Source organism: Hyperolius riggenbachi, chromosome 1 (genome assembly GCF_040937935.1).
Source record: "Hyperolius riggenbachi isolate aHypRig1 chromosome 1, aHypRig1.pri, whole genome shotgun sequence".
In the NCBI taxonomy this organism is placed as follows: Eukaryota; Metazoa; Chordata; class Amphibia; order Anura; family Hyperoliidae; genus Hyperolius; species Hyperolius riggenbachi.
Window position 1 is genome coordinate 103,967,527 of NC_090646.1, and position 26,806 is coordinate 103,994,332.

The following is a 26,806-nucleotide window of genomic DNA, read 5'->3' on the forward strand; positions in this document are numbered from 1 at the left end:
TATGTAGAAAAGAAGATGAACTGCACAGCAACTGATGAACAACTTAGTCAGTTAAAATGTATCACTTGTTATCAGTTGCCAATGTTAACCTCTTGAGGACTGCAGTGCTAAACCCCCCTAGTGACCAGGCCATTTTTAGTAAAATAGGCCACTGCAGCTCAGGGACGGATCTAGGGGGGGGGGGGGGGGGGGGGGGCAGACGGGTCTCTTGCCCCAGGCGCAGTTTGTTGACTTCTTAAAAAGGCGGCAAAATTTGGATGGGGAGTGGCAGTTTAGGCGCCAAAACCTGATCTTTAGGCATCAAAACCTGACCTTTAGGCGCCAAAACTGGATGGGGAATGGCAGTTTAGGCACCAAAACCTGACGTTTAGGCGCCAAACCCTGACCTTGCCCCAGGCGCAACTTGGTCTAGATCCGTCCCTGCTGCAGCTTTAAGGCCAAGCTGCAGGGCTGCACAACACAGCACACAAGTGATTATTGTTTGTGTTTTTTTAATAAAAAACCCTGTTTCTTTAATTGTCTTCCCTCCCTCCCTCCCTCCCTACAGCCAGCCAATTACGGCGATCGGCTGTCTTAGGCTTTTGTCTATGAGAGCCGATCGCTCTCTTGTCCCCGGGGGGACAGCCGTGTGACACGTCTGTCCCCAGTACATCGCTGCTGCCGATCGCAGCGCCGTACATGCAAATAGACGGCGATCACGCCTTCTAACAGTCTCCCGAGTGGCAATAGTCACTTGAAGACTGAGCCCCCCAAGCAGGAGATGCACGCGCATCCTGCGTGCGATCTCCTGCATTAGGTGGCCCCAGGACTTTACGCCAATCGGCGTTAGGCGGTCCTGGGGCTGCCGCCGTGGCCACGCCCATCGGCGTGACGCGGTCGGCAAGAGGTTAAAGGACCACTATCACCACAAAAGTAGGCAGTTAAAGTGAACCTGAGGTGAGAGATATATGGAGGCTGCCATATTTATTGCCTTTTAAGCACATCTGGTTGCCTGGTTGATCCTTTACCTCTAATACTTTTACCCATAGATACTGAACAAGCATATGCAGTTCTTGTGTTTCTGACAATAATTGTCAGAACTGACAAGATTAGCTGCATGCTTGTTTCTGGTGTAATGTTGCCACTACCGCATCCAAATAGATCAGCAAAGATGCCAGGCAACTAGTATTGTTTAACAGTCTCATTGTGAGTCTCATGCCCAGCATTAAAAGCCACCACCGCTATAGTGCACAACCATCGCTCGTGCACCTGCTTGTGCACACCTGTTTACTCTTTTAGTAGTGAATGATTGCTTCAACCAGCAATCAGTCACATTAAGTTAGGAGGGGGAAAAAAGTTTTTTTTATTTTTTTTTATTTTTTTAAAGGAACAGTGAGCCCATTAAAAAAATAAAGTGTGTTGTTTTTTCTTTAAGTTTTAACCCCTCCCAGACTAATAAACCCCATGTCACCTATACCTGGCCTTAAAGAGAACCTGTACTGAGTAAAATTATTTAAAATAAACACATGAGTTAACTTCAAATGAACATTACATAGTTACCTTGCCATCAGTTCCTCTCAGAAGCTCACCATTTTCTTCTGACAATGATCCCTTCCAGTTCTGACAACATTTTGTCAGAACTGAAATATATCAGTTGCTGTCAGTTATATATCAGTGGCTGTCAGTTACAACTGAGAGGAGAACTGATGTGTCTATGTTTCCCTATGACTCAAGTGGGCGATATTACAGTTTAACTGTGTGCTGACCAGGAAGCTGTTATGGGGTAATGGCCATTTTCAAAATGGAGGACGGAGAATTCCATTGATCACAGTGGACAAACAGGACACAGGAGAGGAGAAAGAGATTGATGAATAGACCACACAGCAGGTAAGTATGACTTGTGTATGGTTATTTTGACTTTTAATTTTCAGTACAGGTTTTCTTTAAGATTCATGGACACCTGTAATGGTTGCCACCCATAGCAACATATATATTTTGTCGATTTTCAGGGACTTGGCTGACAATATTTTGTCCTTAATTTTAAGACATTTTTTTTTTAATAGGGTTATATTACAACTTTATATTAAATTACACCTTATCTTTCACACATTATTGAGAGGTGGAATTATTTTTGTGTCTTACTGTATATAGTTTTGATATCTTCTACATCGCTTTCTGGAGTTCATAGTCATGTTGTTAACTGTCCCTCAGAGGACCTCACATTTAAAGGCGCGTACACACGCCATACCGCCGCCAAAGACGGGTCCGTCAGTCCCTCCCGCTGGGCTGACGTTCAGCCGACAGTAGCACATGTGGCATGGCGTGTGTACGCGCCTTAAATCTTACCATAGTCATGGTCTATTGTCCCTATCATTGTCTAAGGTCAATTTTAGAGGGGAAACCAGTTAAGATACCGTGGGCCTGATTCACAAAGCGGTGCAAACTTTTTCGCGAACTTTTGCGCACGCAATTTGCCGCGATTCGCGCGGTCGCGGACTTTTGCGCGCGCAATTTGCCGGCAAATTGCATGCGCAAAAGTCCGCGATTGCGCGAATCGCGGCAAATTGCGCACGCAAAAGTTCGCGAAAAAGTTTGCACCGCTTTGTGAATCAGGCCCCATATGTTTTCCAGTTGTTTAAGGAAAATGAAGGGGTGGCCTGGATGGCAGACTGAGAAGAAGCATGGTGTAGAGCTCCGCTGCCCTTCTTGTTTTATAATCAAAGTTACCGAGTGAATCCTCTGCTAATCTCTTCCATTCTTCTCATACATGATATACCTAGTCCTGGGAAGACACTGGCTGACTGGTGTGACCCTCCGTGCACAAACTCTGCAGATATTTATAACTACCAGTCTGACAGGGGCGACACACCAGGCCAATCCAGGGGTAATCCTTCTTCACCGCGCTTCGCTCCATACGGTGCACCAATGTCGCAGCGCAATAAAGCGACAAAAGACAAAGAAAAGAACAAATCTACAGAGCCTCCTCCTGCTACTCCAAACACACAAAAGCCCAAACCTAAACAAGACAAGGAAGATACTCCGGACACAGACCTGGAGGACCAGGAGACTTCACCCGAAGATATACCGCCATATATTGCAACGTTGATGGAGGCAATCCAAACATGCCAGACTACGTTGACTGGGAAGATAGACCATCTGGACACTGGCCTCTGTCTCCTCAGACAAGACATGAACAAGATCCGTGAAAGGATCACAGAAGTGGAGAGACGTACCTCTGAAACTGAGGATCGGGTTACTGAACACCACAGAGCTATCCCTGCTGTGCAGAAACGCCTCAAAGTGCTAGAAGAGAGATCTGAGGATGCAGAGAACAGAAACCGGAGGAACAATCTCCGTCTTCTGGGCCTCCCGGAGGGCAAGGAGGGTAGTGATGTACCAGCCTTTGTGGAAACACTCCTCCGAAAGCTTCTCCCTGAAGATACGTTTTCCCCATATTTCGTCGTGGAAAGAGCCCACAGGATGCCCGGAAAGATGGGCCCCCTGGGAGCACTGCCACGTGTTCTGATATTTCGTGTTCTTAACTTTAGAGATAGGGATGCGATTTTAATGGCAGCACGGAGGGTGGGAGAACTAATGCTGGAGAACTCTCGCCTCATGATATTTCCAGACTACACTGCCTCCATCCAGAAACTTCGGACATCCTTTACTCAGGCAAAAGCAAAGCTCCGAGAACGCGACATTAAATATTCAATGGTGTTCCCTGCTAAATTAAGGATCCAGTACAAGAACGAAGTTTTCTTCTACGAAAAGCCAGAAGAAGTAATCACATGGTTGGAATCTCTCCCAGGGCTTAACGGAGGATCTTCTTCTTAATTTCATTTGTTTAGCTGGAGGCCGTAAGTACTACATTAGCTGGTAACAGAGCCTAGTTTAACTGGACACAGACTCCTTTATTAACTATTTGGTGGTTCAAGGAACTAACCCTGATATTGTAGACAGCTGAATATTCCTTATACCTTATGTTGCTGGAAGGCTCTTTTACTTTCAGCCTGCATCCGCGTGTGATACATCTTATGCCTACTTATGTATCAGCTGTGTCGTTTAATAACTTATGAACTACTGAGCCGATGTTCACTTACTTTTTTCCTCTGCGGAATATAGATACTAGTGCTGAAAAGACTGTGAGATACTGTGTTTTTAAAATGCTTTATTGCTGGAAAAGTGTATATATTTGATGTTACGAAGATGCATACTGTCCCCTATGGTTTTGGTTGAGGACATACCAGGAAAATGGCGCTTTGAGCTTGCCAGAATATGGGCTCCGCCCCCCTTCTTGGCGCCCTTACAATGTACGGGTTATGATGGAGACTGCTCCTCAGTGAACCAACTCTCACTCGACTCTTGCTTTATTAGCGAGTTGATCCTCATGAATGCTCTTTTCACCCAGTCCATATTACATGTCATGCACGGTTTATATAAATATTCATTGCTTATAGATATCGCATTCTTGTGCTAAAAATTGTAAATTATGCCAGTATTTGTCGCCAATCTAGAAATGCATGTGACAACTAAGATCATCTGACACATCACTGTTGCTGTTATGCTGCCCTGAACTGTAACCGGTGCGGCGGGGTGGGTCCGGGATACGTGCAGATCCCTTGTCGGGTTCTGTGTGGCTTCTGGCTCCGCTCGGTCGTGCTGGGCGGATTAGATGGTTAAGTGCTGATCACAGGGCAATTTTAACTGGTCGAAGTGTATGCTCCCACATATATAAAGGTTTTCTTTTATGGCTCTGGATGATGGGTAAGGGGATAATAATTTTTTGAGGAGACATGAGAGTCGTTTGCAAGAAGACCTGAACTACCAAATCGCTCTGGCACTTTAATTGTGTTACTTTCCTGTCTAGGCACACGATGAGCACTTTTTCTAACTAACGTTCAATAAATTACAGAGAGGAAGGTGGATAATCGGCTAACAGGGATCAGTCTGATAGTCTAGCAGGGGATCTTAAACCGTTTCCCTAGTCTGATTCCTGTGATATAATGTACTCTTATAAGGTGGATCGCTTAGAAATTCTACTACTAACAGTCTGACAATATATAGCAACCACTAGATGGCAGCATAAGAACGCCCAACCCTCTGGCTCCTATCAAACTTTGAAATTGGCACACAGCTGCAGTGTGCAGAGTGGGAAAGCCACACACTACAAGAATAAGTCCTAGCCCTTATATTAATACCCAAGCCAAATAATTTAAGGGGGGATAGATACTAGCACAGATATAAATCTCTACATACACAGGTTTAATCTCTAGTATCGCTTACTGCAAAATATTCTATACTTCAACTGTTACTAAGATTCATGATATGGAAGAATGTTATGATGCTATAATGTTGGCTGATGTTATGCCCTTTTAAAGATAGGTAACGTTTAAGAAATGTACCCCAACCTTGTTGGGAGATTTTGGGTGGCGGAGCCTCGCCCGGACTGACCATCCACTCAGGAGACTGATCTAAATAGCTAGATTGTTTAGTTGATTTGAGTTTTGGGAATAAATATCCCTTGTTGGGATATAGGGTGGGATTTAGGGTTAGGTTAAGATAATGGTTCTTTGGATAGGGGTTTATGGGTGGATTTCTCTCGCAGTCCTCACACACTTACTACTAAATACCTATGCTTTTTTCTTCTCCCTTGCTACAGTCGATTTAAGTTATATTAAAAATGGGTGCTGCTGCGGATTGTAGAGTCCTCTCATGGAATGTGAGGGGACTAAATGACAAATTTAAAAGATCGCTGGTACATAACTACCTCAGACAGCATCGCCCTGATATATGTGTTCTCCAAGAAACGCATCTAACGGGTAGTAGAATCCTAGCTCTTAAACGGCCCTGGGTGGGTAGCGGCTACCATGCCACCTTTTCCTCATACTCCAGGGGTGTAAGCATTCTGGTAAGGAAAACTCTTCCATTCCAACTCCTCAACCTAAAAATAGACATACAAGGCCGGTTTGTGGCTATGCATGCCTTAATCCACATGCAAAATATTTTACTCATTGGGGTATATATACCTCCACCTGCATCCACCACCGTACTTGTAACTCTTGCTCCCCTAATTGCGACATGGTCTCCTGATAAGACAATAATAATGGGGGACTTCAACATGGTATTGCACCCAGAGGATCGTCAAAAATCCAATCCAAGGGAATCTAAAGACCTACTGTCATGGGTGGAGGGTATGGGTCTCACGGATGTATGGAGGTGGAAACACCCGAATGCACCTGGGTACACATGTCACTCAGCCTCCCATCGTACACTCTCACGTATTGATCTAGTACTAGCTTCACAGTCCTTCCTACCGGTTATACACTCGATTGAGCGTCTGCCTTGGGCGTTATCTGATCACGCCCCACTACTAACTACATTTAATCTGAGGCAGCACACATACAATAAACCATGGAGACTTTCAGGTTATTGGGTAAAGGAACAAGACATACAGGAGGAGATTTCTAATAGTATCACAGAATTCTGGGAGTTTAATAAAAATTCTACTACTCCAATTATTAGATGGGACACATTTAAAGCATACATAAGGGGAGAATATATGGCTAAAATTAAAAAATGCAAACAAAACAGATTGATAGACCTCCAGACAGCTGAGAATCGTGTTAAAGATTCTGAAATTTTATATCTAACGCAACCAGACAGAGCTACATACTCAGCCTGGCAATTAGCTATTACTGAACTCAAACTTATACATGTTGCTGCCACACAAAAAGGAGATTTGTCCAAAAGACAAAGAATTTTTGAACATGGAGACAAATGTGGGAGGATGCTGGCGTGGCTTGCCAGAGAGAGCTCGCCGGCTGTAACTATACCGGCTTTGGTCTCCTCCACGGGGGACACTTTGGCCACCGCCGGGGAGATCAATGAGGAATTTGCTAAATACTACAAAGATCTATACTCTACAAAATCCAAATCTACATTATCTCAGATCTGTGACTATCTCTCTGGGGTTCCACTGCCAAAACTCTCTCCCGAACAATCCCAGGCCCTAGAAGAGGATGTGACGGAAGACGAGGTGACCCTTGCGATATCTTCCTTACAATGCAATAAAACTCCGGGAATAGATGGCATACCCACTGAATTTTACAAGCAGTATTCAGAAATGATTTCCTCACAACTGTTAAAGCTTTTTAATTCCCCTGACGAATTCACTACCCTGCCTGAATCTATGCAAGAAGCGCTGATTGTTGTTGTCCCTAAGAAGGGAAGGGATCCCCGATTATGTTCCTCGTATCGTCCCATCTCTTTAATTAATATAGATGCAAAAATTTTTGCAAAAACGCTAGCAAATAGGCTGAAACCCTTATTAAGTACCCTGATACACCAGGATCAAACGGGGTTCATGCCTGGGAGGGGAACGGATATAAATATTAGACGGTTATATGTTAATCTCTGCGCTGACCATGACAATTCAGGTCAGAGGGCGGTGGCCTCCCTGGATTCAGAAAAGGCCTTTGACTCTGTGGAGTGGACATACTTATGGTCAGTACTGGAAAATTTTGGTATTGGCCCTAAATTTCTAAAGAAGATCCAACTATTATATTCCACTCCCAGAGCCAGGGTACTTACCAATGGGGTCACTTCCATAGCCTTTAATCTGCAAAGGGGCACGAGGCAAGGACGCCCATTGTCTCCCTTTCTCTTCTCCCTGGCCATTGAGCCTCTTGCGGCCCGGATAAGAATGGATGACTCTATTCATGGACTTCAGATCGGTAGACTTAATGAAAAAATTGCGTTATACGCAGATGATCTGCTTCTTTTTCTTGGGGACACCAATGGTTCACTGCTAAAACTGCTATCTATAATAGACACCTTTGGAGGTCACTCTGGTCTTAAAATAAATTGGGACAAGTCCTCCCTATTCCCTATTGACCAAGCCGCAAAATACAATGCTGCGCAAACCCCACTACAATGGGTGTCCGAATTTAAATACCTCGGAATAGTTATTAAATTTCCACTTAAGGAATATATTAAGATAAATGTTATCCCAATTGTAAATTCCATGGAAAAACACTGCCAAACGTGGGTTACCTTACCATTGACAATGATTGGTAGAGCCAACCTTATAAAAATGATGTACCTGCCAAGACTCAACTACGTCTTCCGTCATACCCCAATATGGATCCCCAAGTCCGTGTTCCAAAGGATTGATAAAATACTAGTGACTTTTCTATGGGCAGGTGGTACTCCACGTATTGCACTTTCCACACTCCAGCTCCCTACTGCTCTGGGTGGTATGGCACTCCCTAACTTTAAAATATACTTTTGGGCTTCGGCCTTGGTCACTCTTAGGTGGTGGTTTGCCCAAGATGAGAGAAATACAGCTGCTACCCTGGAGGCGGCGGTGCTGGGGTCTCTTGAGGGGCTCTCCCTCCTGCCATTTCCAGGCCGCAGAGCTCTTCCGAATCTCCCACTACCTATGGTATTTACTATTAAGGTATGGGAAACAGCTAATCGTAAATACAGACAACCAGATACTTACTCCCCATTTACCCCTCTCTGGTGCAACCCTCACCTTCCTCAATTCTGCAGTATCCCTGACCCTGTGTTATGGGCCTCACATGGCATCAAATGGTTACAGCACATAATTACTGATGGACATCTAACTACATTTAACTCACTCAAAAATGACTTTACTCTACACAATAAAATGTTTTTTAGATATATTCAGCTCAGACATGCTGCTCAAACACAGTTCCCTAAGCCCATCACTTTAAAATCTGACCCGTTGGAAACACTCTTACTTCAGAAACACCTAGACTCTCCTCTGTCAGAAATTCATGCCACATTGTTGGGTACCTCAACTCCTAGAGTTGAAAATGCATACCAGGCTTGGAAAGCAGACATACCTACATTAGAGGAGTCGGAATGGAGAGATCTTTTAGAAAACCCAGGGGAGTATTTGATATCTTGTAAGGATAGACTTATTCAACTGAAATTCATATTTAGAATATATTATACTCCATCCAGGCTGGCACATATGTATTCTGACAGATCCGATGAATGCCCCAGATGCAACCAATCCCCAGGAGACTTCATGCACATGGTATGGAACTGCCCACGCATACAGGAATACTGGATACAGGTTAATGACCTACTCCAAAAGATATTTGAAAGGCCTATCTCTCTTGATCCTAAAACACACTTATTGGGGATCTCGGGTGATATTACACCGTCCAGGAGATTGGTACTCCTATGGGACATGCTTTCTTATTTTGCCAGGAAAACTATTATCCTACATTGGATACAGGCAGAAGCTCCCTCGGTAGCAACTTGGGTAAAAATAACCAACTTGACTTTACCCCTCTACAAACTTACTTATATCCAGAGAAATTGTCCCTTGAAATTCGACAGCATCTGGATCCCATGGGTAGAGCACCTTAAAAAGCATGGTATTGCTTATGATACGCATGATTAGACACTTTTTAATGTACTTATGGTAATTCTAGGTAGGGTGGGGCTGCGAGAGAAAAACATGGATGGGATGGGTGGGTTTTATTGGGTGGGGGTTGGAGGGGTGGTATACTGTATTCTTCTGTACTTTATTGTATTGTTTGAATATGCAAAACTCAATAAAACTTATTTGTTAAAAAAAAAAAGGAAAATGAAGGGCTCAAGGGAAACCCATGCAAACTCAGAGAGAACAGAGAAACTCAATGTAGATAGTGTCCTAGCCTAGATTTGAACTAAAGACCCTAGTACTGCAAGTGCAACCCACTATGCCACTGTGCTACCCCATCATTTTAGCGATGTCTAATATATAACTCTTGTTAGACATACTACAGCTTCTCTCTGCCCCTATTAGGGCTGGTTCAGACGGACATTCGGAGGCGTTGCGTTCGTTGGCGTTGCGTTCGTGATGCGTTCAGGCTTTCAGCAGCGTTCGCGTTGCGTTCGCATGCGGCCGTGTTTTTTCTTCCCCTAGGGGGACATTACCCGTCGCGGTTAACCGCCCCTGGAAGCTACATGTAGCTTCCAGGGGCTCCTTGAACGCCAGGGAAAATCGGGACCCGAACGCCGCGTTCGTGTAAACGCGCGTAAAAGCTTGGTACAAACGCTCCCATTCACTTGAATGGGAGCGTTTAACGCCAAGCCCCAAACGCTGGCAGTAGACGCTGCACAAACGTCCGTCTGAACCAGCCCTTACTCCCTTACAAACTTTTCTTAATGCTGGTCAGTTGGGTCTGACTATAAGAGGATTGTCTGGTCATGTGATTCCATGCTAGCACTTGGCCCAGCTCGACCCTGGCTGCTAGTCTAATAAAAGTGACTTTCTTTGTGTAACAAAAGTTTATCCTGAAAAGCCGAGTAAGTGGCGCAGTTACTGGATGACGGTTCTTTCACACTGCAGGTTGTGTTCATTGTTCTCGGCAAAACATCTATTCGGCCCATGATACATACAGCTTCTAATTTGTTTTACGCAAAGCACTTACCGACCCTGTCAGCCGTAATGTTCCCAGCACTCTCTCCACTGACTGACACATGAATGAAATAGGTTCTGTGGCTGTTTCATTGCTTTACTCTGGAGGTAGGTTTAATATGACCTTGTTTCCAAATAAAAAAAACCAAAATGGGATGCTGTGTAAACTGTAACTGAACACAGAATGCAATGAAGTGCAAGTCATTTAACCTTCCTGGCAATATGATTAGCCGTGCTATTTTTTCATAAGCTTTTAGGCCTGGTGCACACCAAAAACCGCTAGCAGATCCACAAAATGCTAGCAGATTTTGAAACGCTGTTTCTTCTTTTTCTGTAGCGTTTCAGCTAGCATTTTGCGGTTTTGTGAAGCGTTTTTGGTGTAGTAGATTTCATGTATTGTTACAGTAAAGCTGTTACTGAACAGCTACTGTAACAAAAAACGTCTGGCAAACTGCTCTGAAGTGCCGTTTTTCAGAGCGGTTTGCGTTTTTCCTATACTTAACATTGAGGCAGAAACGCATCCGCAATCCAAAATCTGCAGCAGCCCGGGACTATGCGCAGGGCCGGCCCGCTCATGAGGCGGGGTGAAACTTTTGCCTCAGGCGGCAAAATTCCAGGGGCGGCACCCGCCCGTCCGTGGGTGCGGGGAGCCGGCCGCCGAGCTGGAGGGGTAGCTGGCAGGACGGGGGTATTGGGCCTAGCGGTGGGGAGGGGGGTCGGACCTCCCCCTCCCTCGCCTGGGTCCCCCGTGCTCCGCTCCCCTCCAGCCTTAAATACAAGCAGCCACTATGTGTAAGAGGCACGGGCGGGTAGGACTCACCTCTTCCAAGCGTGCGCTCCACTGACGGCACTTCCTGCAGCGTTGCAACCGACCCCCTCCCCGCCGCTAGGCCCAATACCCCCGTCCTGCCAGCTACCCCTCCAGCTCGGCGGCCCCCCAGAGCGCGGGGGGGGGGGGGGGGGTGGCGGCGGAAATTTTTTTTTTGCCTCAGGCGGCAGATAGTCCAGGGCCGGCCCTGACTATGCGTTTCTGCAAAACGCCTCCCGCTCTGGTGTGCACCAGCCCATTGAAATACATTACCCTAGCGTATCCACATCCGCAAGCGGATCGCAAACCGCAGCAGAACCGCTCTGGTGTGCACTAGGCCTTAGACCCTAAAAACAAGAAGAAAAACATGCCTCAGAGAGGCCTGCAGCAGCTCCTGCATGAAACTCACTCAGGTACGGGATTACCACCCTGTTCCGTGGCTTTCCGTCCCGAGCCTGACTCGAGATTGCTGCTAAGGAGGTTAAACCTCAACTTAATTGAAAATAGTTTAAAGACAACACATGAAATACTGAGAAGTCTTCTTGTAAGCTCATGTTTAAATTTGGTGGCAGCAAAAAGTTTTGAAAAGTTGGGTAAAGAGTGGACTGTAATACAGTATGAAAGCAAAAAAAAAAAAAAAACCAAGTACCGGTAACATCCCTCAGCCAGTTGGGTTAATTGGCCATGGGTCTATAACATGGTTGGGCAAAAAATAGGCATATTTTTGTTTGTATTTTTTTTTTTTTTGGTATGTCTTTTTTTTACTTAGGTAATCATTTTTCTGACCTGTTGCAAATGAACTCAATTAGTCACGACATGTTCCACCAGGTTTTTGTGTCTCGTTTCTTTCATTATTCAACTTTTTGGGAATATGTTGTTGGCTTTAAATTTCAAATGACATGTTTGTTAAGCAATAACAGTTCCTGGTTTCTGTCTTTTATATGGTTACATAGTTACATAGTTATTTTGGTTGAAAAAAGACATACGTCCATCGAGTTCAACCAGTACAAAGTACAACACCAGCCTGCTCCCTCACATATCCCTGTTGATCCAGAGGAAGGCGAAAAAACCCTTACAAGGCATGGTCCAATTAGCCTCAAAAGGGAAAAATTCCTTCCCGACTCCAGATGGCAATCAGATAAAATCCCTGGATCAACATCATTAGGCATAACCTAGTAATTGTAGCCATGGATGTCTTTCAACGCAAGGAAAGCATCTAAGCCCCCTTTAAATGCAGGTATAGAGTTTGCCATAACGACTTCCTGTGGCAATGCATTCCACATCTTAATCACTCTTACTGTAAAGAACCCATTTTCAGTGTAATGTGCCATTTTCACTTAAAGTTCACCTGAACTATGAGAGCTATGGAGGCCAACATATTTATTTTTATACAATGCAGAGTGTCCTACAGAGCATCTGTTTCTAAGGCCCTGTTCACACGGGCATGTCAGGGCACTGAGGGCAGCAGCGGCTCATTTAACCAATGCCAAATGCTTTTCTGCTACCCAGTCTGGAACCCAGTCTGGAGTTGTGGATGAGGTCAAGTGGATCAAGGGGTTTCCCAATGACCTTCTGGATGTTGTATCTGTCGTTAGGGGAGGAGCCATTGTACCATACCAAGATGGATGAACAGAGGACAGATTCAATAGTGGTAGAGTAGAAGCACCTCAGAAGCTCCTGTGCCATATCGAACTTCTTTAGTTGGGAAAGGAAGAATGGTCTTTGCTTTCTTTTGAGTATAGGCGGTGTTGGCCTCCCAACTCAGGGCATCAGAGATGGTCGTGCCCAGGAGGCGGACGCTGGATACTCTGTGCTACATGTTTATTTAAATAGCCATATTTCCTATTCCTCGCTACACCCTCTCCCAGTTCTCATTCAGTAAAATGATGCTACAATGAATATGCTTTGCACATTTAATATGAGCCTTTATGTGATCAATACCCACATTTTACTGGCTGTGCCTTTGCTCAGCTGAGAGCTGGCTGAGGATCTCATTACAATACAAGCAGATGTCCTAGTTGAACAGAATGTCAGGCATTCTGTAATCTAAAGCCTGCTGTGAAGATGCTTTGCTTTCTCACATATATACAAGGAATAAAAACATCAAACAAGGATATTTTATTTATAGAAATGATTCACTTCTTGGATTCACTGAGTATCTTTGCTAAGTCAATATATACAGTATATATACAGTAGCAATAAAAAGTATGTGAACCATTTGGAATTATATGGATTTCTGCACAAATTGGTCATAAAATGTGATCTGATCTTCATCTAAGTCACAACAATAGACAATCACAGTCTGCTTAAACTAATACCACGCAAATAATTAAATATATCCATGTTTTTATTGAACACACTATGTAAACATTCACAGTGCAGGTGGAAAAGGTATGTGAACCCTTAGACTAATGACATCTCCAAGAGCTAATTGGAGTGAGGTGTCAGCCAGCTAGAGTCCGATAAATGAGATTGGAAGTGTTGGTTACAGCTGTCCTGCCCTACAAAAAACACACACCAGTTTTGGGTTTGCTTTTCCCAGGAAGCATTGCCTGATGTGAATGATGCCTCACACAAAAGAGCTCTCAGAAGACCTACGATTAAGAATTGTTGACTTGCATAAAGCTGGAAAGGGTTATAGAAGTACCTCCAAAAGCCCTGCTGTTCATCAGTCCACGGTAAGACAAATTGTCTTTAAATGGAGAAAGTTCAGCACTGCTGCTACTCTACCTAGGAGTGAACGTCCTGTAAAGATGACATGATGATGCAAGAGCACAGCACAGAAGGCTCAATGAGGTGAAGAAGAATCCTAGAGTGTCAGCTAAAGACTTACAAAAGTCTCTGGCATATGCTAACATCCCTGATATGTAAAACACTAAACAAGAATGGAGTACATGGGAGGATACCACAGAAGAAGCCACTACTGTAAAAAAAAAACAAAAAAAACATTGCTGCATGTTTAAAGTTTGCAAAAGAGCACCTGTATGTTCCACAGCAGTACTGGCAAAATGTTCTGCAGGGAGATGAAACCAAAGTTAAGTTGTTTGGAAGAAACACACACTATGTGTGGAGAAAAAGAGGCACAGCACAACAACATGAAAACCTCATCCCAACTGTGAAGTATGGTGGTGGGGGCGTCATGGTGTGGGGCTGCTTTGCGGCGTCAGGGCCTGGACGGATTGCTATCATCGAAGGAAAAATGAATTCCCAAGTTTATCAAGTAATTTTGCAGGAGAACTTAAGGCCATCTGTCCAGCAGCTGAAGCTCAGCAGAAGATGGGTGTTGTACCAGGACAACGATCCAAAGCATAGAAGTAAATCAACAACAGAATGGCTTAAACAGAAGAAAATATGCCTTCTGGAGTGGCCCAGTCAGAGTCCTGACCTCAACCCGATTGAGATGCTGTGGCATGGCCTCAGGAAAGCGGTTTACACAAGACATCCCAAGAATGTTGCTGAACTGAAACGGTTTTGTAAAGAGGAATGGTCAAAAATTACTCCTGACTGTTGTGCACATCTGATCTGCAACTACAGGAAACGTTTGGTTGAAGTTATTGCTGCCAAAGGAGCTTCAAGGAGTTATTAAATCCAAGGGTTCACATACCTTTTCCACCTGCACTGTGAATGTTTACATGGTGTGAGACCTTATTTATCTGGCACCGAGGGGGATCAGCTGATGCTGGAAGTGTGCTTTTTAGTTGCTTGAAACTCAGTGTTAAAAAATCAACCTAGCTAAGAGCCCCTTCACACTAAGGCCCCGTTCACACTGCGTTTCCGCGTTCGGGAGGCCGACACGCATGACATCAGAAAGTGCATAGAGTTACAGTGACCACATTTTTCTTGGCTCAACCTGGGACGGAGGGGGGTGCTAATGGGCGTGCCCATGACCACGGTGGGAAAATGGGCGTGTCCATGACATGGTGTGTGCGGAGCTAACTGTAATGTAACTCTGAGGCAGTGGGCCAGAGTTTCCTCCCAAAACACAGATAGGCAAAGTGACTCTAAAGGTAATTAGGCAACGTTCCCCAAACGCATAAGAAAGTAGTGTTCCCACAACGATGTGGTGAAATGGGAGATTTCCATCATAGAACTCAGTCCATGATATGACTATGTACTTTGTTAAGTGCTGCAGAAGAGGTCAGTGATAAATACATAACAATAATAATAATAATATGGTAGGTCATTAGACTAGGACTATGGTGGGATTAGATTGTGCACAAAATTTGCAGAAGCTGCTGATGCTACAATATTAGCATACCATTTAAGAATTGTGAGCCCCAAAATGCCAAATTCTGCAACAATAACCCAAAAATAGCAAACTCAGTCTCTATGACCATCTAATAACTGCAGCAAACATTACCTCTGACACATAAATTGCAATAACCTTTACCGCCAACAAATAAAATGCAACTACCATTACCTCTAACACATGAATAGCAACAGAAAATGATTACTCCGACTCCACAAACGGTAAATGAGGTAAACATTACCTCATGCGGCCAGAGAGTCCCACGGCTGGGATACCTGGCGACCAAAAGTGGGACATAACCTGGGACACATTGCAGCCTGGGACAGGGGACCCTGAACCTGGGACATGTCCCAGGTAAAATGGGACGTCTGGTCAGGGTAATAGAGTGCACTGTCTGATGTTCACACTGCATGCGTACTGGACCTGTGCGGTCCGGGAACGCATGCTGCACGCATTTTTTGCGATAGAAGTGCTGGGATTTACCAAACTAAACTGGAATGAGAAGCTGCCTGAGTTGTTACATTTCTCCATGCAGAGACAGCATTACAATAAAAGAGGCATCCCAACTTCCCATTAGATGTGCATGTTTTGTTGTACTGCCTCTACCCTGCCTCTGCCCTGAATCTGCTCTGAACCTGTCTATTGTGCTGGGAAAACACCATGAGATTTTTTGGCAGATAGATGGTTTGATAGATAATTTCCGACAGGTCCGATCTGATTTTCGATCATTTTTCTGATCAATTTCTCAAAGAAGTGAATGGAAATCGATCGGTAAAACGATCGGACAGTAAATCTGCTGAAAAATCTAATTGTGTATTCCCAGCATTAGAAGAGCTTCAATAAACTTTACATATGCCATGCTTTGATGTTCACATCCAGTGCATAGATATCTCATTCAGGGTATTCAGGGCATGCTTTGTTTGTTCCGCTCTCGCTGCTGCTGCTGCCTGGGGGAGATCTCACTGCTTCTGCTTGTGAGTCTCTTATCACCTCTTCAAAGCAGGAGGTATTCTTCGTGCCATTACCGCCTGCTCTAATCTTTATGAATTTGTATTTACTGGCGTGTTCAGGTAATTACCACACAAGACGGTAATTTACCTCACTGCTCAGGAATTTCAGCTATTCATGAAGTAACTGCTTTTATGAATTGACATTTTCCTAAGTGCTCAGTAAAGTCAGCTGTTTTCTGCATTACCGAATGTGGTAGTGCTTTATGAATTGACCTCATTGGCTATCATTCATGAACAGGCTGTCGGTAAAGAGAATCAGTGCGGGAAAACACCGCTGGCGGATTTTTAGACTTCTGGGTGGGCATTCATAAGAAGGTATCCATGTGCGGAAGCAGTGCGGAGATTCCCCGAACTAGGCTGGCAGTAGGCAGGCGGTAGGCTTGCGGAGACACAGAAGCTGCCGAGTTGATACATTTCTCCGTGTTCCGCTCTGCTGCATCTGCCTGGGAGGTCTGTGTGTCTCCATTCACTTACATTGGTATCGCCACATCAGAGGGAGCGGAACTTCCCGACCTCACACCGCTTGCGATGATCTTTATGAATGAACATTTTACTACATTTGTACCGATAATCACTGCACAAGGCGGTGATTTATCACTCTGCTCGGTAGTGTCATTTTTCCATGCGGAAAGAGGCTTTATGAATGCTGACTTTGCCGAGTGTTCGGTAAAGTTAGCTGTTTTAAGCATTTCCGCATGCGGAAATGCTTTATGAATGATAGCCATTGTGTCTCTTTTTTACTCATAATACTTGGGCGACACATTGTTCCTTGTTCATTTCTGACCACAGTGATCTAGGGAGAATATAGAACTTCAGGAAATATGGGAGATTTCTTTGGAAATGGGAGGAGGGGCGTTCTAATTCCAAGGAAGCAAAATAAATATTTACTAGGGGAGATGTGTGATTTGTGTGTGACTTCTTTCTTACGTGCTTTTCATGTTTACATTTCAGACCTGGTAAAACGAATAGCACAGCAGAAATTTGGTACATCACGGACGGACTATCAGAAGGTAATCTAAAGAAATTGTCACATCTGAAGTCTTGAATATAGAATGACAGACCGGTTTAAATAAAATGTGTAAAGAAAATTTTCGATTGCTTGATTTGTGTCCAAAATCCTAGTTAAAACCGTTCCTGGCATGCTAAAACACATTCATGAAAATCCTTATTTTCCATGGCAGTGAAAGCAATAGGATCGGGACTTAGGGCCAGTTCACACTGCTTCGATCAAAAACTGATCTGTGTAAAAACTGATCTGTGAAACGGATCAGTTTTTATTGGGCATCAGTTTTTAATTCATGACCCTCCGTTCCATTAGTGTTCTGTGAAAGTGACGCGCCTGTTGATCCTGAAAAATTGCTTCCTGCCCAAACTTGTGGTCCGTTTTGCAAAACAGGCTGATTGTATCCGTTCTGACAGATCAATATGAATGGTTCCTATTGATTAACATAGGATTCTTTCACACCCATTAGGATTTGGACCATTATGTTCCACTAAGCAAAATTATTTTTCTGGCCAGTGTGAACTGACTCTTGCACAGTAATAGCCCTTTACCTGTAATTCACATTACGGCCTATGGCGGCGTCCACATCTTAGTGCCGCCCAAATTATCTCTTCCACAGATAACAAACTACAAGTGTTTTAACTAGGTTGATAAAAGTCCCACCCCAAGTCTTTCTGATACTAGTCACAACGCCCAACTGCACCACCAAACCCACACAAGTAAATTCAAGCCAATGTCTTTTCCAAAGTTTTTCTAATGCTTTATAAAGTGTTGGTTAAATTCAATGGGTCCAATTGGCTCGCTTCTGCTACCGCCTCCACTTGTGCAACTTTACTAAACCTTATTAAGTTGGTGGAGTGGATAGGGTTTGCTGCTGGGTCCCCTATTTCTTGCAAACTAGTTCTGCAAGCAGGAATCAGCTGCGCTCCCCCCCCCCCCCCCCTCGACTAGACTGGTGACCGGTTGATTTCTCCTCGAGATATACTGATTTTATTGCTAAAAACAAATTGCAAGCTGAGTATCCTGGAACCTTAATACATGCACAGCAGACTGAAAACTGCTGTACTACTGACATATGCCATAGCTGACCTTTTTATTAGGTATATTGACAGCTGTAGGACAGATACAGCTGTTCACAGTCTGAGGGGACAACAGTGACATCTGCAGTCTGCAATGAAGTACTGTAATTTACTAAGGCATATTTAGATATGTATTCCAGTACTTTAATAAATGATGAGCATCTAACAGAGCAGCCATCAGATGTAACCTTATATTTATTGCAGTGTGGCAATTCCAGTTTATGCCATGTTGATTCCAATTAATAGAGATAACAAATCTTCCACCATGTAGTGTAATTCATAAGGAAATAAAAGAGGTAAAGGAAAGATTCATTATACAGCAGGGATCGGCTTGTCTTGCCACTCTAATCTATGTTATTGTTTTATACATCAAACTCAACTAATCTGTTTAGAAATGAAAGAATATCTGAGTACTCAGTCTTTAAAGCTGTCAAATTCCATTTACCCACGGCTCTGTGTTAATTATGTAGTCTACACCCTGTCTCTGCATTGCAAGCATTCCAATCTAATCATAAATGTTCCTGCTGCAATGAATCTTATCTCAGCCTGGCTATATTCTGGTATATTGCCGGGGAGAGGAAGCTTGTCATCGCCCATCCCACATTCCTGCTCCTCACTGATTGGCTGAGGGCAGCTTAGTGTGACATGAGGCTAAGAAGGGAAATAAACCTCACTCCTCTGCAGAAGCTGCTGAAATACAATTTATGCTGTGCTCACAAGTGTTTAAAATCACAAACACTGGTCCACATGATCTCTCTCACTCGCTGAGGCCCCTAAACCACCATGCGACACCTAGAGGGAAGTGCGGGCAAGCCCTGGACCTCTCACCTCCAGGGAACTCACCCCACCACCTCTAAACTGAATGCCAACTGCAACAAACACAATTGCTAACTTCCAGTCAGAGCAATATCCTGCCTCTATCTGGCCAGCAGACGCCAGTCAGCCAATCAGGTGCACTGTCATACACCCTTTGCCTGCTGTACCATACCTAGCAGGAATTACATAGATTAGCATTCAGGTGGGAGGCTTCGGTTGGACGCAATCGTGAATTGCATCGTTTACAGGAACGCCCCGTGTAGGCACATCTCCCACACGGTCCCCTCCCCAACCACTCACCTGTCAACCGCATCCTAGAAGCTGCAAAAAAGAAATTTAAAATCACACTCACAAGTGTTTACAAAGCAAGTTAGATATGACAGTGTAGTTTCTAGGAGTAAAAAAGAGTAAGGGAGGATAAAGGGGCCTGGTCCTGGGGTGCAGAGCAGCGGCAGTGGAAGTTTCATGTGTGCTTCTAAACTCTCTCCCCCCCCCCCCCCCCCCCAGCTCTTTGGTGGGACAGTTCCTCCTCAGCTTATCATCGTACAGCTTCTGATGCCTGTCACATGATATGCAATGTCAGGTGCTGCACGGTACAGCTACACAGAGGGGTGAGTAGGACCTGTTCCACTGCCGCTATAATGAAGCTCTGCAGCAGTTGCTCTGCAGCTCTGTTGCTGTGGGTTTTGCTGGATGGGGGGGGGGGGGGGGGGGGGGTCATATTCAGGTTAGGTCCCCACTCTGCATCTCCTCTTGCCACTGCTTACAAGAGAATAGACATTACACGTGTTAAATGTTCCTGAGTTGCCTGTATAATTGCTGCTCGTATTGCTGCATCCATTGACCTGTTCTGTACTGAATTGATGTCTGTAACTTGCTTCTGAGAATGTTGCCTCTTCATTACATGCTTCCCGCATCTGCTGTGACTGGCACAGCCGGAGAACGTTGTCCTCACCCTGCAGGTAATCTCTTCTGTTCACTTTGTACACGAGTAGAATTTCATTGGGATGCCTGATATCATCTAGTGTTCTGTCAGTGTGATTGTTTGGGATGTGATTCACAGCTGATGCTGCTTGAATATCGAGTTACCCAGGAGAGGTGGGTGTAGATGCAACATGCACAGTGCAGCATCAGGCACAGGGCTCCGCACTACTTCATATTACACTACAAATGTATCCATATTATTCTCTGGGCCCGGTTTCCGATGTATGGCTCCAATTTTTAGAAACAAAGGGGAGCTAACTCTTCCTAATTATAATGTAAATGTTGCTGCCAACCCTTTCAGCTGCTGCTTTTATGAGTATTTATGAGAGTTGGTTAATGAAATGTTAATAACTCTGGAAGCTTGGAAATGGACCAACTGGTAGTGACTAGGGAATCTGACTGGACCAACTGCGAGTTACATACAGTTTGCATGCAAGCCAAAATGATTTGCATCTCATTGACCAGTATTTAAAGTACTTATTAATATTTTTATTTAATTATTTTGTATAGATCCAGTGGCTTTTACAGAGTACCATATAGCCAAAAATTGCTGACAAATACATACCTATTATTGGCATAGAGATGCTTTTTACGATTTTTGCACCGAAGCCCGAGCGGGTCAATGCTACAGCGCAGGTGCAGTTGCAGGCAAGATTGTTCTTGTGCGTGAGGTTGGTCACAAACGTCAGAAGGACTCAGCGCTGGTGGAGGGTGATAGGGAAGCCTCTGGAGTATAAAAACTTTTTTCTTTGCAAACCTCACAGATTTTCTTTGAAGATAACCTGTAATAGAGAAGTGCCCATAGGGGGTACTTACCTCAGGAGGGGGAAGCCTATGTATCCTAATGAGGTTACCCCTTCCTCCTATGCTGCACCAATCCAATGCTGGCTCACTCGGTCAGCGGCAGTTGGCAATATTTACCTCTGAGATCCAGCGTAGGCGCAGTACCTGCTTCCCCCTCAGGCTCTGGTGGAAATAGCCAAGCCAGATCTGGTCCACCCCCCTGTGCAGGTGCAGACATCTTGTGCCTGGGCAGTAGAGTGGACCCGATTGGACTCGGCTATTTCCACCAGAGCCCGAGGGGAAAGCCAGTACTGTGCCTGCACTGCATCTCAAAGGTAAATATCGCCGCCTGCTGCAGTCGCTACTGTGCCTGTGCAAACTCTGCAGGTTTTCGGGGGTGCCAGTGCTGGATCGGGGCTACACAGGAGGACGGGGGAAGCCTTATTCAGACCCAGAGGCTCCCCCCTCTCGAGGTAAGTACCCCCTAAGGGCACTTTTTTCTTACAAGTTCTATTTAAGTCCTGGTTATCACAAGATTTTAATTATGTCCCTAGTACAAAGTATGGTGACAATATATTATTTGGAAATAAAGGTGTATTTTTTTCTATGGTGTTTCTTTTTTCACTATTTTCACGTGCACGGGAATGCATGCGCGGGAGCACGCACGTGCACGCGTGGGGTGCACACACGTGCACAGTGACAGCAGCACTGTTTGACTTATAAAAACGTCCTGGAGCCGTTAAGAGGCTCTAGCAAGACGTTTTTTATAAGTCAGCTTGTCATTAAGTGGTTAAATCTGGTGCAGGAAGGGAATTGCTCTTCTAATTTCAGAATTCCGCACACTCCCGGTGAGAGCAGCCAAGACCTGATTTAGAACCAGAAAGTGGTATCTCTGCCTCACATTTACATATCTCGTCCAGGAGGATTGATGAGTCTGTAAAATCTGAGCCTCCTCCTGGATGAAGTTATGAGAAGTGCTAAAAGAGAGGACTGCTTCCTTGTCAGAGTTATAAGATAATAATTACGAGCTCCTTAATTTAAACAATGACACGGTGCAGAGACACGCCGTCTGGAGAGAGTCCAAATCACTATTCTAGATTACTGGGCTGCCGCTAATTTGTTTTACTGCCAATATGAATTATTTCTGACAGCAGCGAATCATTGCTGACCTTCTGGTCCATCTGAACGAGATGCCTGCACAGGAGGGTTTATGGTGTCTGGAAAGGACTTATTATCTTTAAACTGTACTAAAATTACCAACTTAAAGAGAGTCTGAAGTGGGGGGAAAACAACAACAACAAGATACTTACCTAAGGAGAGGGAAGGCTCTGGGTCCTATAGAGCCTTCCCATTCCTCTCCTGGCTCCCTCGTTCTAACGCTGGCTCCCCCCGTGAGCAGTCTTCAACCAATGGGTCAGATACTGCCCTCTACCACTGCGGGTGGCTTCAGAAGTCTTTAGGAGCCCTAGTTCTCCCGAAGACGAGCCCACTCCGTACTGTGCATGCGCGAGCACCCTCTCTCGTGCACTCGTGCATGTGCAGTACAGAGCTGCCCCTCTTCGGGAGCACCTGGGCAACTGAAGACTTCTAAATCCTCCCGCAGCGGGAGATATAAATGGAGGAGCCCACGCTGGAACGTGGATCCATGAGAGGAACGGGAAGGCTCATTAGGACCTAGAGCCTTCCCTTACCTTAGGTAAGTATCTGTTTTTTTTATTCACTGCAGATTCTCTTTAAAGTGCACCAAAGATAAAGAATAGATAAGGATTTATACTTACCTGTGGCTTCCTCCAGCCCCCTGTAGTCTATCTGCTCGATCACCATCCTCTCGATCAAGCAGATTCACTACAGGGGGCTGGAGGAAGACCCAGGTAAGTGATAATCCTTATCTATTCTTTCTCAGGCTTCCTTCAAAGTGAACCTGGAGTCTGGATTTTTGTTAAAGCCCTAGTTCTGCTGCCTAGATTTCCCAGTGTTAGTAACGGTGTGAATAGGAGTTTCTTCCTCAGCACAAAGCTACTTGTTCTCACCCACTCTCTCCCTCTGCTTCCACCTGGGAGGAGTTGAGCAGGGTCATCTCTGTGTTCAGAGGAAAAGACTGTCTGGTGTCCCCTCCCAGCTCCTCCTCTCCAACTATTTCCTGTGAGTGATGATGGAATAAGGGGGAACTTTCATAGACTTCTTTTCAGCCTAATCAAGCAGTATCTGACATCAACCCAGGAGGTTAGCAGTGCAAACCCAGCCAACCAAGTAATTAAAATAAAATAATAATACAAAATGGTTTATGTGTAGTGCACAAAAGTTTGTGGATTGCAAATTGGGAAATATTTCCTACAATATGCATTAAGACATACTGTAAGCCTGAACTATAGGGTTTTAAATAAGAGCTATATCTATGTTCGCCTCTCAGCCAGGATAATATCTTTAGTGTGCTTCTGGGATGTGTCACTTTTGAGATATCATTCCTTTTCCCCATTGTGACTTCTAGTAAAGGCTCCTGAGGCCCTCAGCTGCAGGTTAGAAGTTTCTGGAAAGGGCGTTCACGTAGGTGTTAGCAGGGAGGCCCTATGCAAAAATGATGCTTACTGGTTTCTGGCAGATGAAGGCCTGGATTTACCTCACAGGAGCCTATAGGCACAGATGTCCTGGCACCTTAGATTTCACCCACCATGAACCTACAAACCCCACCAAACTGCACCACAGGTGTGCTGGGTGGCCCAGCTCTCACTCCTCTCTGACTTCCCTTGTCCATCATAGGTAGCTACAGGTGTCCCTTAGTATTAGGTAGCCAGAGGTTCCCTCAATATTAAGAACCTAATATTAAATTAAGTAGCTAGATGTGCCCCCAAGTATAAGGTAGTTACACAAACCTCAGTATTAAGAAGCTAGTTAGAGGTGCCCCTGACTGAAGGCAGAATTTCAAGAGCAGGGTGAGTAATCTCTCATTTGCGCTATGCTCAGGACTATACATAGGGAAGGAGAGAGAGAGGCGCTTGGGAAGGCCTTTCTATCTTCAGGTGCCTGAAGGCACATGCCTGCAGTGCCTTATGGTAAATCCAACCCTAGGCAAAGGGAGTTGGGCTTCCTCCCAGTAGGGGTGGGGGCTTTCTCTGGCCATCCACAACCTCCCTCTTTTCTCCACTTAGTGTTTTAGGTTGAAGGCAGGGCTTCTTCCCGATAAGGGGTGGGACTTTTCCTATCCTTTCATGCTCTTCTCTCCACTCACTATCCCAGACATAGGGTGGGAGGGGTTTTGCCCAGGCAGGGTGGGGTTTCGTATAGTCAATGGTGGGGCTTCTTCCTGGTGGGGGCAGGGCTCCCTCCTGTACACCTGGGCCCCAGAATCTCCTTGGGCTTCATACAGCAGTACTAATTGTACTGCCCTGATGGTGGCCCTGCTCCTATAGGATGCTGCAAAGAGGAAGTGCGCTACCACCAGAAGACCATATTTAAAATCAAGTAAATTCAGCACTGGTGGTTTGACAGGTATGCATGTCACACATTACTGAATAGTGGTAGGTGGGGTACTCCTTTAATAATCCCATTGAATCAGGGGGGAAGCAGAGAGAGAAAAGGGACAATTCACTTCCAATTATAATATAATGGATACGTGGAAAGTGTGACTAAAGACAATGGAGAAAAACAGGTAATGAATTAAATGAATACAGTTTACAAAACAGACCTCAATGCTTTGATATGAAAATTGAAAAAAAAATATTTAAAAAATAAAGTGATTGTTTAACAAATCCATTAACTTTTCCAGCTTACACTTGAAATGGGAAATTCTGGTTGCCGTGGGAGGCACTGGCCTTTCAGACACAAAAGAAAACCGTTAATTAGAATGTGTGTTGTTGTTCTTTTCAGACGGTGCACTATGAGATTGGCTTTATTGTGGCGACGGCCCTGGGGGTCCTGTTCTTCTTCCTCATGCCTCTGGTGGGGCTGTGCTTCTGCATGTGTCGCTGCTGTGATAATTGTGGGGGAGAGATGCACCAGAGACACAAGAAGAACGCAGACTGTCAGAGGGGCTGCCTGGCTACCTTCCTATTCGTGACATCTCTACTAATAAGGTGAGCTAATGAATGCCTGCTGCAGGGGTGATATTGCAGTGGCTTCCATCACACAGAAGGCGCAGACACAGGGGGATAGATGAAGGCAAGATCTTTTTTCCTTCTGAAACTATTTTTGTACTGCGGAGTAACATTGATTACCTTGAAGTGTATAGTATTAATCAAGGGAATACATGTCAAAATGGCAAAGAATCTGACGGACACCTACTGGCGGAGCATAACTTTTTTTTTTTTTTTTTACACTGGATAGGATAAGGGTTATAGATACAAGTGTTTTATCTCATCTGTTTAATTTTAACATGACCTGAAACAACTGGAATAAATTGACCTCAGCAATTGCAAGCAGCATTGTATGAGGTTAGAGACAGCTACTGTGCTGTTAAGTATCTATACATGTTTTAATGCAGTTCAGCTGCTCTGGTGCATCCGTCGGAGTGTGCATAAAAAAAGGGCGCCAGAAAAAAAGGGCCCGGCTGGATAACAAAATGGCGCCGGTGGATAACGTAATCTTAATAACGATAAACATTGTTGTCAAACTTGGTTAACGATAAGTACAGTTTTAAAAACAGACGGGAGATAATAACCAAAATATATTAACGTTAAAAATTGATACGTAATTCAACAACACAGCTTAACCCAACCCTACTCTCACACAGAATCCTCCCCTGGTGGCGCCTAAAACTAACCACTCTCCTGGTGGGACTAACCCTTAACCCCCCCCCCCCCCCCCCCCGGTGATGCCTAACCCTAACTTCCCCCGGTGTTGCCTAACAATAATCACCCTCCCGGTGGCGCCTAACCCCCCCCCCCCCCCTGTGCTGCCTAACCATAACCACCCCCCCCCGGTGGTGCCTAACCCTAACCCCCCCCCCCCCCCCCCCCGGTGTTGCCTAACCATAACCACCTCTCTGGTGGTGCCTAACCCTAAACCCCCACCCCCGGTGTTGCCTAACCATAACCCTCCCCCCCGGTGTTGCCTAAAACTAACCACCTCCTGGGTGGTGCCTAAACCTAACCACTCCCCCTGGTGTTGCCTAGCCCTAACCTCTCCCTCTGCAGAAACACCCTTTTGCACCGAAACAATAATGTCTTTTATAACCTAAAATCTGTAAATACAAACAAAATAATATGACAAAAACTATAATGTTGCAAGCTTCTAAAACGATAACATATTTCAAAAACTGTAATGTTCTGATGTTGTTAACGATATTTATCGGATACCCTTTTTTCTGCTGTTTTCACCGTATTAACGATAATTGCATTAGAGTCTATGGCGGCGCCCTTTTTGTCCCCCCTCAGCTGGTGCCCTTTTTTCCTGTTCCCTTGTCGGGGGTCCATCTCATGCAGGCTCATCTGACAGTGGTCACTCTCAGACATGGCATGAGGTGGCTCTGATGGGACAAATAGGATGGGCAGGATGTGTATCATAGGACAGATGTGCAGACAACCAATCACAGTAAATGATGCTATCAGGGGGATGGAGCTTCACAGAAACAAACCTTAATGATGGCCCTATAGGCAAATGTGGGAACATGGAGCTTCAAACTAAATAAAACATCCAAAATCCTTCTGGTGCTATGCACT

At 44.8% G+C, this 26,806-nt stretch overlaps 1 protein-coding gene across 13 annotated transcripts in view; it reads left to right on the forward strand.

Annotated features, from left to right (window-relative positions):
* The window catches only part of PROM1 (prominin 1), a 290,410-nt gene that overhangs the window by 117,282 nt on the left and 146,322 nt on the right, over positions 1 to 26,806 (forward strand). For 10 of the 13 annotated variants that reach the window (XR_011030564.1, XR_011030551.1, XR_011030552.1 and 7 more), the window contains exons 3-5: positions 17,439 to 17,497; positions 20,321 to 20,347; positions 25,017 to 25,222. Coding sequence is in view for 4 of the 13 variants with exons in the window: in XM_068277815.1 (XP_068133916.1) it covers positions 17,439 to 17,497; positions 20,321 to 20,347; positions 25,017 to 25,222 (292 nt within the window). In the remaining 9 variants the exon portion in view is untranslated. The remainder of the gene's footprint in view (positions 1 to 17,438; positions 17,498 to 20,320; positions 20,348 to 25,016; positions 25,223 to 26,806) is intronic. The other 3 variants (XR_011030555.1, XR_011030559.1, XM_068277852.1) reach the window with 1 other exon arrangement.